Source organism: Pelecanus crispus, chromosome 2, assembly GCF_030463565.1.
Source record: "Pelecanus crispus isolate bPelCri1 chromosome 2, bPelCri1.pri, whole genome shotgun sequence".
Taxonomy (NCBI): Eukaryota; Metazoa; Chordata; class Aves; order Pelecaniformes; family Pelecanidae; genus Pelecanus; species Pelecanus crispus.
The window spans coordinates 48,631,365-48,648,021 of record NC_134644.1 but is presented as its reverse complement, the minus strand read 5'-3'; the positions used below and the strand labels follow the sequence as shown (position 1 = coordinate 48,648,021).

At 39.3% G+C, this 16,657-nt stretch overlaps 1 protein-coding gene across 1 annotated transcript; it reads right to left on the bottom strand.

Moving 5' to 3' along the window:
• Positions 1-1,688: 1,688 nt before the first annotated feature.
• Positions 1,689-15,905, bottom strand: LOC142592873 (collagen alpha-6(VI) chain-like). Its single transcript, XM_075705006.1, has 5 exons — positions 15,863-15,905; positions 14,461-14,954; positions 8,115-8,208; positions 5,655-6,326; positions 1,689-1,825 (listed from the first exon to the last, which is right to left on the bottom strand). Exons 1-5 carry the CDS (start codon positions 15,903-15,905, stop codon positions 1,689-1,691), a joined length of 1,440 nt encoding a protein of 479 aa, XP_075561121.1.
• Positions 15,906-16,657: the final 752 nt, after the last annotated feature.

Genomic DNA, 16,657 nt, shown 5'->3' with positions numbered 1-16,657 from the left:
TATGAATACCTTGATCCAATTCTTCTTTTACAGAAATAACATGAAAAAAAATCTCTTCTATAAAGTTAATATTAGACTCCTTTTGCAAAATAGGTCCAGTAACTTATTTTTAAGAGAAGTTTAGATCAGCAAGAAACCCATTATTATAGACATATGGCATATCTAGTGTATTTTTACTGGCAGTTCTGATATATTTTAAATATTTTTTGTTTTGGAGCACAATTTTAAAACCATTCTTCCATGTCATATTGGGTACAGCACAATTCCAAATTAAATAATGTCATGTGTGAACTAGTTGGTAATTTTAATGATATCAGAATGGACTCCTTATTTTCCTGAGATTTTTAGCTTTATCTATAAAAAGAAGCTCATATTCTGTGTTGGACATATTATAATTAAGAAGCTATAAAGACCTATGGCACATACTCATTTCTAGCTGTTAATTTATTAAAATCATTATCTGAAGCTTCATGAAAAATGCAACCCTTAAGCAGTCATCATGTTTTTCATTTTTATGACTTGAAATTACATAACTCAAATGCAACAAATGTGTTCTCTCTTTACAAATCTCTCCTGTTTTTCTGTATCAGAACTACATTATGGCCCAGCTCCTTGCAAGGGTTCTTGGAAGACAAAGAAAACACTTCTTTCTTGTGCTTTACCCTCATTTAATAAGGAAGTATATACATGTTATAACAGAGCCATTGAGATAAATGGAATTCCTGCAATGTAGCTTAATAACAGCAACAGAAAAAATAAAACACAAAGTTCATGGCACCTTGCAAATCAGTTAGCACTAGTAAAGAGCCCAGATGGACTCAATGCTGTGGTAGAATGCAGCTTCTCAATAGCTTCATCTGCACAGTACGCAGGCTACCTATTAAAATCAGACCTCAGGTACATTTTCAGGTTTCTGAAAGCAATGGAGGTTTTTCAATTCTCTGAGGCATGAGAGACAGGTACTGTAATTTCAAAACAAGTATCTTTATAGTGACCTTGTTCTCCGAAACACTGAAGAGAAGCAGACATCCCTCTGGAATGCAGTGTATTTCCAGAGTAAAATCATGAACTTTTTCTGTCTGTCTTCAGGTTACTGTGTGCCTTCTAAGGGGAGCACATTCCTTTTCCCTTTCCCAGGCATCTGAAAAGCAAAGCATACTAAACCATCTCCCTGTGAAGACAGAAATTTATTTCTTCAGTTATTTCTCCCCATCTTCTGCATGCTATTTGTATTTAAGATAGCAAGGATTTTGTTGAGGAAATCTCTTCCCAAGCCATGTGCTTGATTGAGCCCACAGACTTAATGAGTCCTCCTGTAGGACCCTGTGATGGAAATAGATGGGAATAAAACATCTTTCATCACTGTGGAGAGCTGTAGTCCCTAACAACTAAACACAACCCGCTTTTCCCTCTTAAGGATGCAGGAGAAAAAGAAAAATGAAAAAGCTAAGGATATGGAAAGTGAAGAATCCATAAACTCCACCTGCAATTAATCTGATATAGTCTGATATACTCTCTCTAAATCTGCCTCTGAAAGACCTGAAATTCCTGCCTTCTCGCCTCCCACTGACCAAGTATCTCTCTGCATTCATCATCATCATTTTTCATAGCAGATACTGCTAAAAATAACTTCTCATCTAGCAGTTTTCAAAAGAGCCATGCTCACATCATGGTTTCAGCAAACATTGCTAACGCATTCTTAAGGGATGAGGAATAGCAGAAAATTGCATGGGAAAGCCATTTCGTCTCTTCATGGCACTGATGATTTTCTTCTTACAACATGGTATCTGTGGTTGGTATTCACACCTCAGGAAGGGCACGAAAGCTAGAAAGAATTCCGGAAAAAGTTATGAAGCATGATTTAATATTTGATAGCAAAACCCCAAAACCCATTCTCAGGAAATTCAATTCAAGAAGGAGTTAAGAATGACTTGCAGGACTTTTTCCAGGACAAGGTCTGCTCCTTTTAGCTAAGCACCTACTGACTATTCTGATACCTACTCTGCAGTTCAGTTTGTATTCACTCAAATCTTGGAAACAGCATGGAGCTGAGAGAAACCAAAACACAACTCTGTGCTTTAAAAGGCTAGCTGGGAAGAGACAGCAGGTGAGTAGAGAAAGCATCAGGATTTCCATCCCCCTTAGAGAGGGTTCTGTCAGAAAATGGACAGATGTTTATGTGAATCATTCACTTGCAAATAGAGGAGAAAAGTAATGAAAAGATCAGCTTGAAGCAGGGGCAAGGTTGGAGAAAAAATCCCCCTCCTTCCACTTGGTATTGTAAGGATGAATTAGGATCCATCTAGGGCTAGTTGGTGTAATAATGTTACTGTTTTCCCTTCTTGCTTGTTTCTTTCAAATATAGATTCTACTTTCACCCACAGCCCCGCTGTCTTCAGTTGGGCTGAAGGGCTCCACATTTCTGAAAATTGTGCCTTAAATTTCTAGTTACTCCATTTTTGTTTCTTCTTGGTGAAAACTCTTGTTCTTAAAGGAATATAGTTTCTATCAGCCTGCAACAATCCTCTTGAGTACGAGGGAGGAGTGAATGAAGTAGCCTCTATGGTGACATCATCTGCAGACATCTCTTCTGTTTCAAAGCTAGAGAGAAACACAGGACACCATCAGGATGCGTGGTGATAAAACATTCACAGGTAGCTCCTTCTAAATCAGAAGGGAAGTGAATTTCTAGAGCAAATTGCTCAAGCCTGTTGACAGAACTGAATACCTAATTATAACAGAAATACAATCAGGCTGAAATTACAATTTAATAGGCTGAAAAAAATAAATTTTTGCCTGGTGTAGTGTTCTCCATCCCCCACCCCCCCAAACCCCTCTGCCAAAATGCCATTTAGGAGAACTGCAACATCTTTATACACAGAACAAAAAAATATATATTTTCTCTTGGTATCGAAACAATGTTCTCTTTCCTGACTGTTTGCAGTCACTTCTCTTGAAAAACTAAGTCTTAAAAACTGATCTATATATAGTTAAAAAAATGTGAGTGAAGGTTAGAAATGTTTTTGCACAGTGCAGGGAAGTGCAGAAGAATATATACCTAGCTCTCAAGAAAACACAGACTTCAGTGAGAATAAGAAACAAAGTTGATTGTTACAAGTCAATGCTACTGCTACCATGATCCAAGGTAATGTATATGTGAACTGCTGCTAGAGAATACTCAGAACAGGGTGACTGCAAATAAGAGATGGTGTTTCTAAACATAAGAAAACAGAAATAAGAACTCTCGACCAGCTGCTTTAGCTATTTTCCTCCGAGAGTAGGAGGAAAGGGTATCAAAAGCTTTGATTCTGCTCATTACTATCACCATTTTTTTTCTAATCCAAGAATTCAGATTCTTCCCCAGGCTTATGCTAAAGCTGCCCTAACAAGTAGACAGAAGCTAACAATGTGCCTGCCTACATAACAGATTCCATACAGTAGAGTATATACAGGGTCTATATAGTAGTAATATATATACTCTTCTATACAGAGTCTATACAGTAGTAATGCAAATCAGGAAAATTTCAGGAACTTTCACATTGTCCTTAGTTGCACTTCAGGGAAGTAACTCTGAAGACAGTGTCTTGGAGTCGTCACGTTTCATATTGCCTTCATGTTTCCTTTGCTGACCTGAACACTGGCCTCACAGTCCTTTTGCAGCACTTTGCCGGTGTGTGTCCTACTGGGCAGTTCCCTAGGGAATCTCTGCATTGAAAGTGAGCCCTTTGCACTTTGATTTGGTTTCAGAACCATCCAATGCCCTTGGCAGGAGGAGTCGTAAAAATGGCTGCCATCAGTGACCGATTTCCTCAGGTCTAATTTCTCTTTTCTCATTAGATTTAAGCCTTTATGTAACAAAAAAGTAGCCTTTTAATATTAAAATATATTACAGCACTTGGAAATTTTCAGAAAGGCACACTGTATACTTTTGTGTGACTACAAAGGTAAGTTTAAAACACAAAAATATTACAAGAGATATCATTCACTTTGTGCAACAATTTTAGACTTGTTTTAAAACATAACATGGTGTGCTGCTGATTTCTAATGTGTTTATTATGGTCCAGTTCCACTCTATCTTTGCTAATCAAGCTGACTTTTAAACAATCAAACAAAAAACTTGTTGAAAACACCCAGGAAGGAGAGTGCTCCAAAAGCAAATCTTATTCACCATTAACCCCCTGATATTCAAATAATTATGTAATGGACTTACACAGGTGTTTCTGTCTGAAAGTCAAGTCTGCTACACTTTGCCTTGAGCTCTTCTGGTGGGTAGTTGTCCTCACCTGTTCAGAAGACAGTAACAAAATCCATTAATTTTGTGGGATTTAGAAGATTTTGGCAAAGCTTAGCTTTTTATCCAAGAATAGCTGCAAATCAAGTGACTTCATTAATTTTATACACATACTACAAACACTATATATAGAGAGATGAATGCTATGGTGGTCTGATTCTGCACCCATCAATACGAAAAAGCGCAATTAACTTGAATGAAAAAATGAAGGACCTAAATAAACTTAAGTTCAGATGAATGTGAGGGTTATATTTATACTATATTACTTATTTATTTATTTCCTTAGTAAGTTGTTCTGAATTTTTAGCTAAAGGCCACTAACAAAGTCTATGAATAACATAAGATCCAATGTCTTTTTATGTGGTCTATATTCACAATTTAACACACTTTGTAAAGAATACAGGCAATCATTAGTCTGTTCTTATTTTCATTTGACAGACAGATTTTATATTTTTACAGTAGCAAAAAAGTTAGATCTTGGACTTCCAAAGCTGAGTGATGAGGCAGAAGTACCTAGATCCCACTGAAGGTCGGCTGGACTTGATCTTTAATGGGAGGAGAGCACTTGTCAGTGTTTTACTCCAGTATAGAGCATCTAGCCCCACTTTCAATTTTTTCTTCTAACTCCCAGCAGTGCAGCAGGATTTCCACATACACATTATAAAATGAATTCTGAACTCAGTTCCATTTGCATTCTCCACTGGCCTGTATTTAAACAACACTGATGATGGCTGATTTTCCGCTCTAGCTATATGTTTTCCTTGGTGAACATACAATATATGATCAGGACAAAGTCGCTCAAAGAACTGCACTGAGGAGTTTCTATCCTATTAGAAGCCACAGGTCTCAGTGCTATTAGAATCTAAAGGCAATGGAAAACCTTAACTGTCTGATGGCGAGGGTGTTCTGCACAAGCAAGTTGGTGGTGTCTGTGCTTTTGAAAAGAACATTTTTACAACCAAATATTTATTTCTCAAAATCAGGGAAATTTCTAGGCAAAGAAAAAGCAGCTGTGCTCCATGGCAATGGCAATCTTAGCAGTGCTTCTTTCAGCATCAGAGCCATATATCCATTCCATCAGCTGTTCTTGGCTAAACTCTTTGTAAAACTGATGGCAAACAACAGGCCCTATAGATGTCAGTCACCAAAATAAACACTCCTGGAATGAAGGAGGATGGATATAATCCCTGATTTTACCCAAAGAATGAGGCTGAAGACCTCTGTGAAGGGAGAATGAATATAACCTGCCCAGGAATGCACACTCATGAGTATACCCCAATCTTATCCATCCAGTGCTTTTGCAGAATACTGAAAATTCACAGGGAAATAAAAAAAAACCACCACCTGTAATGTGATAACTTACTCCTGAGGAAATATATGAATGGCTTCAGAAACCTCATTACATAGTCAAGTTCAGGCTTGTGGATTCTGCCAAGCTGAACGAAATGCTGCTCTAGAGGAGTGCTTGCGAGCTCTTCCAGTTCATTTCTGTCATAGGACTTTCCTAGTGAAATTACAAGCAGTGCATAGCCTTGGCACTTAGCTTGAAGGGAATTTTTTTTTAATGTTCCTTTGTCCCATTGGCTCGTTTTTCCAGCAGATATAATGATGATAACTTTGCGTGGCCTTGGATTGGGACCCCCTGAGAAAATGTTAGCAATTGTCCATTGTATAGCATAGCCGACAGCAGCCTCTCCATTCAGCTGTTGAAGAGATTCTTTAATATATCTTGCCATTTGGTCTTTACTGTTGTAGGTAGTAAGGTCGAATTCTTTCTTTACTGGCTTCTTCCCTATGCCGGCTTTGAAATCTGGTAGTGCATGGCTCACCACAGCTACTCTATCCCCTACAACAGATGTTTTTGGATCCAAAGAAATGTTGAATGCAGTGACTGCTTTGCTCATGAAGTCTTTGACTTGCTCAAATTCAGCACCACTCATTTTCCGTGAACTATCCAGAATGAATGCAGCATCCACATATGCCCTTGGTAAACGGGGCCTGGGACGTTCACAAAAAGCATCTGGTTTACATTTGTCTGCAAAAGAATGTTAAATTAATTAGCATTGTTTTAGACAAATCAAAAAGCAAATATGTAACAATGAATGTCATCACAGGTCTAAAGTATCAGAATGGCCAATTAAAAAAAAAAAAGAAAAAAAAGAACAAAACCACTAGAAAGACCTCAATGCATGTTAGGAAAATAAAGGCCGACTCAAAACACATAATTATGCACCAGGTTCTACAAGGCAATTTCCCACTGAAATAAAAAAAGATCACAGGAATAGAATTAATTACATTGTAATTGTTTATTTTTGGACACATTTAAAAAAACCCAAGATTTAGAAAAAATGTGAAACTAGGCCCTTACTTCCCATTAAAATCAATAAACCCCAAAAACTCTCCTGCTTACTTCAGTATGTATTTGATTCAATTTTTTTTTGTTATGGCGGAGATCACTACACACACCAACTGTAGCAACTTCTTATCGTTTGGGCAACATGTCAGAATGTATTTGCATCGCTATTTAAATAGAAGTTTTAATACTAACTAATAAAACTGCTGGAAGCTTTTTGAGGAAACCTAAAATATTATGGCACTGAGGAGAAATCAATGCTTTTTGAAAAGGAACTTTGGGTCAAGAAAAGAAAATGGCATTTTTAGAATTGCAATTTTTCCCAGTATTGCAGAAAGCACAAAGGTCAATCTTCACAATGATGTTCTTCACAAAAGAGAGTCTTTGTGATATTGGTGACCTTCACCAAATTGTTGAGGACTCTGGTCAGGAGTCAAAGTTGATCAATATTCCAAAAATTGCAAAATGACTGCAGTCAAGACTTTAAAAACATTTGCTAATTTTTCAAACTACTTTCCATGAAAAGTAAATCCAACTCAGACTCAGAACATACAAGTAGACTGTCCAGATTCCAGCAGAATAACAAGTCTTTCTCCCAAGCTGTTAGGTGTGCTAATAGCTGCTGCACTGCACAGATTCACCATAAAGAAGTCAGGGGACCTCACATGCCATGAATGTCTGACCATTAGCTGAGTCACAAAATGAGATATTCCTTGTTAACACTTAATCTGTCTTCCTGACCACTGTGTGTCCCAGTAGGAATACATAGGGGTACTCTCCAGCTTTACATAGTGATGGAAAGATCAGAAATTATTTTCTGAACAATCAGGAAAAGGAAGGAGAGAAGGATGTAGGCTCTAGCCCGATTACATGTCTTCACCAGTCTGGGAAGATACTGGTTTCATATTATCATTCCTACAGCTTCTTAAATGTCTATAAACTTTGTCATGCAGGGTTTTACAGCTGAAGGACACCGATACCCTTGCTCTGTTACATTTATTTAACACTTGCTTTTAGGATGCAATTCAAGTAAATGCATTCTTTTCAACCAGGCATTCGGGTCAGACAAGGATTCAAATACCTTGAAAAAAAAGCATGTGCTTATCCTAGGTAGAAGGTCCCAGAAAGATAGGAGTAAGGAAATGGCTCTAGATGTTTAACACTAGATTTGATGAAGCTTAAGGTGGAAAAACATGTTTTTCCAATTTAAGTATTTTCCTTTGAAATGGATTTAGCAATCATGACAATCGAGGTGATAGGTTGCCAGTAAATAATGCTTCCTGGAAATAGATTCTACTTTAGGAATTTAACACATTAATAAGAAACAAGGCCAAATAATTTTGCTAGGCTTATGTAAGGCCAGAGGAATGCCTCAGCTCATTTGCTTATCCCACTGCTCTTCACCAGGCAAGTCTACATAGGACTGTATTTCTCCTTTAATGACAATTCAAAATACTGTATTGGTCTTACCATAGCACAAAGTGCAGAGCTGAAATCTTTTTAACACTTCATTATATTGTCCACCACGAACATTTAGCACCTGAAACAATCCAGAATCATCCATCTAGAAACAAAAAATAAAGGTAAGTACTGCTGAGTAAGTGCTCTATGATTTCTTGCTGTTGATGAAGTGTAAATTTAGTACACAAACTTGGCCCAGAATACCCATTGCGGGGTGGGGTGTGGTGTGCACTGCAGACGATTAGTGCACATATCCCAGTTGTGGTATTCTCATATAGACTTGTTCCTAATTAAGCCGTTAAATGAGATAAAACCATTTTTCTAGCGTTACTGTGAAACAAACAAAAGACTTTATATCCATTTGTGTCTATGCTAGATCCTCAGTTGACAGATGCCAGTGGAATTTCTGCATTCTCAGAGTGTGATAAAATGCATGACAGACAAAGATTTTCAAATGTAGAATATTTAACATGGTCAAAATGTCTGGCAAAAGCTCCAGGTAGAAAAATTATCTACAGAAATCTAAGCCATCTGAGTTGATGGCTGTGTCTCAGACATGCAGCAATCCCTTGCAAAATTGGGACTATCTAAAACACTACCAAAGGTTTCTGATATCAGCTTTCTTGTCTGCTTTAAAATATTACTTCAACACTTGGATTTGAATATAGCTGTTTCTTCTTAAAATATTTTTAAAAGCTCTGATGGACACAGAGGGAAATCAAATCATGTTATTGACAAAAATCTTACACATTTCATAAACATCCATACATGTGTTTAGATATATATTTATACATATGGACTGTTTCCATACATTATTATATATTATATATATAATATATATAAATATAATATTTTATATTATTAGATATTATATATCAGCAGTCCTGGTTAACAGGGGAGGTCCCTGATGACTGGAGGCTTGCCAATGTGATGCCCACCTACAAGAAGGGCCAGAAAGAGGATCTGGGGAATTACAGGCCTGTCAGCCTCACCTCGGTGCTGGGGAAGATTATGGAGCAGTTCATATTGAGTGCGCTCAACAGGCATGTGCATGTCAACCAGGGGATCAGGCCCAGCCAGCATGGGTTCATGAAAGGCAGGTCCTGCTTGACCAACCTGATCTCCTTCTATGACCTGGTGACCCGCCCAGTGGATGAAGGAAAGGCTGTGGACATCATCTACCTAGACTTCTGTAAAGCCTTTGACACCATCTCCCACAGCATTCTCCTAAGGAAGCTGGCAGCTCATGGCTTGGACAGGCATACTCTTTGCTGGGTAAAAAAATGGCTGGGTGGCCGAGCCCAGAGAGTTGTGGTGAGTGGAGTTAAATCCAGCTGGTGACCAGTCACGAGCGGTGTTCCCCAGGACTCTGTTTTGGGGCCAGTCTTGTTTAACATCTTTATCAACAATCTGGATGAGGGCATCGAGTGCGCCCTCAGTAAGTCTGCAGATGACACCAAGTTGGGTGGGAGTGTCGATCTGCTGGAGGGTAGGATGGCCCTGCAGAGGGACCTGGACAGGCTGGATCAATGGGCTGAGGCCAACTGTATGAGGTTCAACAAGGCCAAGTGCCGGGTCCTGCACTTGGATCACAACAACCCCATGCAATGCTACAGGCCTGGGGAAGCATCGCTGGAAAGCTCCCCGGTGGAAAAGGACCTGGGGGTGTTGGTCAGCAGCCAACAGCTGAACATGAGCCAGCAGTGTGCCCAGGCGGCCAAGGAAGCCAACAGCATCCTGGCTTGTATCAGGAATAGTGTGGCCAGCAGGAGCAGGGAAGTGATTGTCCCCCTGTACTCGGTACTGGTGAGGCTGCACCTGGAATACTGTGTCCAGTTTTGGGTCCCTCAGTACAAGAAAGACATTGAGGTGCTGGAGCATGTCCGGAGAAGGGCAACAAAATTGGTGAAGGGTGGAGAGCACAAGTCTTATGAGGAGCGGCTGAGGGAACTGGGGTTGTTTAGCCTAGAGAAGAGGAGGCTGAGGGGAGACCTTATCGCTCTGTACAACTACCTGAAAGGAGGTTGTAGCAAGGTGGGTGTTGGTCTCTTCTCCCAAGAGATAACGATAGTACAAGAGGAAATGGGCTGAAGCTGTGCCAGGGGAGGTTTAGATTGGATATTAGGAAAAATTTCTTCACAGAAAGTGTAGTCAAGCATTGGAACAGGATGCCCAGAGAGGTGGTGCAGTCCCCATCCCTGGAAGCATTCAAAAAATGGGTAGACGTGGCACTTTGTGACATGGTTTAGTGGACATGGTGGTGTTGGGTTGATGGTTGGATTGATGATCTTAGAGATCCTTTCCAACCTTAATGATTCCTAGTTTTTACTTTCATTAAAAAATAATCCAGCCACCAAGCCAGGAAACATGAAATTACTAGAATCATAGAATCGTTTAGGTTGGAAAAGACCTTTAAGATCATCCAGTCCAACCATTAAGCTAACATTACCAAGTCCACCACTAAACCAATTAAGGGGAGAGTAGCAACCTCATGCCTCCTGGCTCAACCCAACACCACCATGCCCACTAAACCATGTCACAAAGTGCCACGTCTACCCATTTTTTGAATGCTTCCAGGGATGGGGACTGCACCACCTCTCTGGGCATCCTGTTCCAATGCTTGACTACACTTTCTGTGAAGAAATTTTTCCTAATATCCAATCTAAACCTCCCCTGGCACAGCTTCAGCCCATTTCCTCTTGTACTATCGTTATCTCTTGGGAGAAGAGACCAACACCCACCTTGCTACAACCTCCTTTCAGGTAGTTGTACAGAGCGATAAGGTCTCCCCTCAGCCTCCTCTTCTCCAGATTTGTGAGGGTGGTGAAGCACTGGAACAGGTTGCTCAGAGAGGTGGTAGATGTCCCATCCCTGGAAACATTCAAGGTCAGGTTAGATGGGGCTCTGAGCACTCTGATCTAGTTGAAGATGTCCCTGCTCACTGCAGGGGGGTTGGGCTAGATGACCTTTAAAGGTTCCTTCCAACCCAAACTATTCTATGATTCTATGATCTGTAAACCTGCAAGCTGAGCATGACACTTCAGCAAAAGGAAGAGGTTTCCATTTCAGATAACTCATCCACAATAGAAACCACAGGAATGGGACTAAGTAATTCAGTCTTAATGAGAAACACAGTCTCCCTTTGCTCTTATCCACACAAGTCCCACTGTACCTAATATAGTCTTTTAATAGACTATGCATGACATGGAAGTCTTTTTCCCAGATAATGTTATTCAATTATGCAAGTCAGAATAAAAACCTAACAGGCTAAAATAATCTTGGACATTGCTCCATGAGTTTCAACTGCATGTTAGAGAAACATAACCTAATCAATTCTAAAACAACAGCTTTACTTTATAAGGTAGGGAAGAAAGGAAGAAATACATCCTTTAAATTCATAAAAATCCTTCCTATGTAGCAGTATTATAATTTCTGCAAGGTCATGTATTATTTTTGGTGAACATTAACATAATCTAAATCAATAGCTCCATTTTCTTAATGTAAAAATCTTCCATGCCTTGCTCACAATTCTTTTTTCATATATTCTTTCTCTCATTCCTCATCAGACAGAAAAATAATCTCTCAACACAAAATTTATAGTTACTGCACAATCTTTTTTACATTATTCCATAGAAATACACCCTCACTCCATAACATATTCTTTAATGCCAAGTATATGTCATTGAATTTGAACCTTTCTGTCTAAAATAAAATTACATTATTTTCTAGGACATTTATAATACACAAATCACATTTCCCTGTAGGACCACTTGGCAGTATTAAATGAAGTGCTACAGTTATGAAATTCTAACATTTTTTCTTTACAGCAAGTGACCAGAGTATAGCATTCTTTCTGAAATTAAACAGCAGAATAATAAAAATTAATCCATACTTTAGTGAACTTGCAGTATGTAGCAATTTATTTTAGAGGATAAATTTACCTGCAGCACTTGTACAAAATGCCCTATTAAAAACTACGTGACTACTAATAATTTTGAGATTTATTACTTAAAATATAAGAAAAAGGCAGAAACCGCCTTAGAACAGGTTTTGAATTTTCATTAGCTGCTCTGTGGGCACCATTGATTCACCTCATACTTTGCAAGAGAAACACTTGGCTTGAGGATTTTGAAGTCAACAGTGATAAGGGCCATCTACCTTAATAACATAACTCTAATAATTGATTTTGGACCAATGGATAGGAGAGATTTGCAATGTAGGCCACAACACCCAACTAAGTAGCCAGGCTACTCAGCTGAACTATGTCTTCCAGCTCCAAAGACTTCCTACGCTCATGCTGTTTCACAGTTTCTCCTTTGTGAAAATGGTGCATAAATTGTGTCAGATGCACTGCCTCACAGGTCTCAAGCCTTGAGACAGAGTGCCCTCATAAAAGTTTTTTCAGAATGATACCTCATACCTATAACTTCCCAGAAACCCATGAAAGAAGAAGGGAGGAAAGGATTTAGTACCATTCTTGATCATGAACACCTTCATAAGTGATAGAAAGATGATGCTGGACTGAGATGTACCTTTGAGATGCACATCCCTATACATCACTAAAGCTGGCCTATTTTATACATTTTGTATTTAAACATCCACCTAAGGGTCTTTAGCAAGACACTACCGTGCTGCTAACGCAAGGTTTTAGGAAATTACTCCTTCTACTCTCACAGAGTTCCAAACACATGGACCCATAATGTTCCCACAGACATTTCAGTGGTTTTAGGGCACCTCCATGATAAACACCAGAAAGAGTACACACCTTGAACTGCCATTGATATTTCTGTGACAAAACTCCAGCCAATGTCTGCCATATTCTAGGATACTGAAAATCCAATCCACAAACACAAGTCTACTCCTAACTTTATATCTCCAAGTATGTGATCTCATTTCATTCATAGATGTGGCTGTCAGGGCAATTGTTTTACAATGAGGAAAGAACTTGGAAGCAAAGAGATAATGGAATAGGCAGAGAAGAATCTTTAGTTACATTGATGCTAGGTAAGAAAGTGAGACAAATTAAAAAATAAGCACTCTCTGAGATAAAGCCAGCAACCTCATTTCAACGCTATTTCATAGAAAAACAAATTCTAGCGCATGAACCATTTGCCACTGAAAAGAAGAGAGCTTCTGAAATACTTTGCCAGGAAAGCACAACATACAGACCTTGGGAGACATAACCACAATCTTTTACTACTCACATTGCATTTGTTTCTCAGAAAAAGAATTCCAAAAGGATGATGAAAAGGAACCTCAGTAAAAGCTCTCAAATCACACTCGCCTAGAAAACAAAGCCTGACGTTTAATCTGAGAAATTGTTTTTAGAATCTCTAGTATCCTTGGCAGCAGAAGTGGATGTCCTTTATTAATGTTGCATTTATCACCTTGATGAACATCATTTACATCTAGTAACAGGGCCACAAGAAGGAGGCATGGAGCATGCTCCAGGTGCACTGGAAGAATTGACTTCTTCAGAAATCTCCAGTGTTAAAACAATACATTTTTATCCTCACAAGAGTTGACTCCTGAAGTCCAGACAACAGGAAAACCATAGATAGTTCTTGCTATCTTAACTATTCCTGTGCTTAGTTCCTGAAAACACTTAGCATGCAAACATGCTAATATCAGACATTAGTAGTGTTTTTTACCTAGCATTCAATATTTTAGTTCTTTGATTTTTTTCTTTCTATTCATTGCTACACGTATTTCATATACATTAAAGCTATGGAAATGCTAGTACAAAGAACAAGAAGGGGGGTTAACTCTTAATAATTTATTATGCATTAGAAGCATTTTCCATAATTCCACCTCTTTTGGTAGCTTCACTGCCAACTGATAAAACAAGGAATTTACACCTAGCCATTTACTGTACAAGGCTTGCTGGTACATTGAAGGTTTTTCTACTAAACACATTCTGTGAGTCTTTACTATTTTAGAGTGAACCATCTAGAGAGCTGAGAACCTGCTGTTCCATGATCTGCTTCATAGGATTATAAGCAGATGGGAATAGCTCCAAAGTATTAGAGTTGTAAAAGATGCTTCAATCAGAAAGTTATTGACCATGAAATCTCTCCTCTATAAAGTAACCCATGTATTTTATGGTCTGCACACGTTATCATTGTCATGGTCTGCTAAGGTATTCTTATAAAATCTCCAGTATTTCCACACCTTTCATTAGCATCACTAAAGATTACCTGACAGCTACCGGAGTGCAGAATTTGGATCAAATTTTTTATACAGGTGAGTTGCTATGCTCAAGAGCATTACATGTGGGATAAGCATGACATTTAATTTTTTTGTTTTAAACTAACATTACTGAGCATAAAGAAGAAAAGTTTAGTAAATTTCTTACCAGGAAAGCTTGGGAGATATGGGGTGTGTTTTCAAAAGCAATAACTACTGGAAGAACTTCCTCTGCACTCATCTCCAGGACAGCTTGTTTAACAGAAGATGCATCTGCAGCTGGTCCATGGCTGAAAATCACAGCTATTTTTCTCACATTAGGACCTTGTAGAGTTCTCTTGAAAATGTTCCTGGCAATGAATCTCATCGCACTTCCAGTGTCCCGTTCACTGGAGGATCGCTGGTAAGAAATATTTTTTAGTGCGTTTAGTAACTTATTCTTGTTGTGGAACTCTGAGAAGCGGATCAGGTGGTGGGTAACCGAGTTGTAGGAAACAACAGCGACTCTGGCTCCCACTGGGCAGTTGCTGTCTCGGATTCTGGCATCACTCACTATCGCTATTATAATCTCTCTCATTAGTTCAAATGTCTCAGGAGTGAGTGTCCTAGAGGTGTCCAAGGCAAACACCAGTTCTGTTGGATATACTGGGCATTTCAGTTTTCCTAGGAAAAAAAGAACAAAAACCACCCCCAAATCATTTTGTTCCCTTGCATCTCGGACCCGGAAAGTAATGTGCATAAAAGGCATACATAAAATGAGATATTGCTAAACGACATCCTGCACTTGATACATGCACAAAGAAAAAGAGGGAGCCAGACAAAAATCTGCCCAACTTACACTGAAGTGAGGCATAGAAGAGTACAAATTGCTCGTTCTTATGAAGAGGTTTTACAAAGATCTTTGAAAAATAGTGCTAACTGATATCAGCACTATTTTACAGGTGGAGAAGCTGCAGCACAGAGAGTAAAAGTGGCTTTTCCAGCATCACCCAAGCAGGACGACAAGAGGGCCCGGAGTAGAAATGATCTTGGGTTTTGCCCAAATTCTGACAGGCTCCCCATTCACCCGCACCCTGAACCAGTGGGATGCAAGTCTGCTGCAGTCTGTCCCCGCCTTGCTGGGTGTGCCTGCGTAAGGCAGACCTTACGCTACCAACCTCAGAGCGGGCTTGCAACAGTCTGCATTGGGTTGCGTAGAAGTATCCTGTATTTCCAGTGCACAGTATTCCCTTTTAAAGCTCCTCTTGGGCACAGCGTGGGCCTACACTAACTCAGGTACTGCCGTGCGGCACAGATACTGATTAGATGCTATTATTACTACATTATTCTTAGGAGCACTGTTAAGATTTGATAATGCATGGTGACACTGCTGGAGTAAAACACATTTCATCTTGCAATGACAGCAGCCATGATATTACATCTAAAAGCAGAAAATGTGCTAAAGAAAACAAGCTGCTGCAGCATAAAGAAAAATGCAATTCATACCCCACAGGCTATAGCAGGTACCATAACTACAGTAATAACAAGACCATTTATCTAGCAGTCATGAAGGGAGGAGATGACTGACTCACTAGTCCAGCCAACTTTGGTGTAGGACAAAAATTCCACTACCATTTCCTATACATAACTGGTATCAGAAACATTTGGGCATGGAACGCACCAAGCACTGAGGGACGTTGAGCCTAATGGAAAGAGGCTAGCGAGGAAGAAAAAAACCCAAAGCAAACCAAAGGAGAGCAGTAGTGAAATCCGAACAAGTAAAGAGAAGAAAGTTTTAAACTAATAGGTGTGATAAAACTATGTGGCAGCTCAGTGTAAAGCAGTGGAGGAACTGGTGGGAGTGAAGTTAAGAACAGAAAAGAAGGTCAGAGAAGGGACGCGGAAGAAAATTATTCTGCAGTGCTGAAGCTGCAAGATAATTAGAATTATGAAGGGTCAGAGAAGGATAACGCTAGCTATATCTCTCAGGGACAAGTAGAAAGAAACAACAAAAAAGAACATGCACAGGAACTGAACACCACCACATAGATAAGAGGGGAAAATTACAAAGGAGGAACTCATGCTAGTTTGCTATTGCAAACAATACTCTTACCAATGGGGGTTAAATCAAATACTGCTGAAACAAAATGATACGAGGCACTAAGGCGGCCTGTGAACCTTTACTGCAAATAGAAGTCTGTGATATAGAAAAGATTTGAAGGAACTGCATTGAGTTTAAAATGCTCTTTTCCAGTTCAGTTTCTCCTACCTCCCTTCACATGAACAGTTCACAGCACATTGTACCATCCAAATGCATGCCAGCACATGCACTGGGTATAAAGCAGGGGCAGGGACGTCAAGCACCATGTTACTGTGGGGAGAATCTT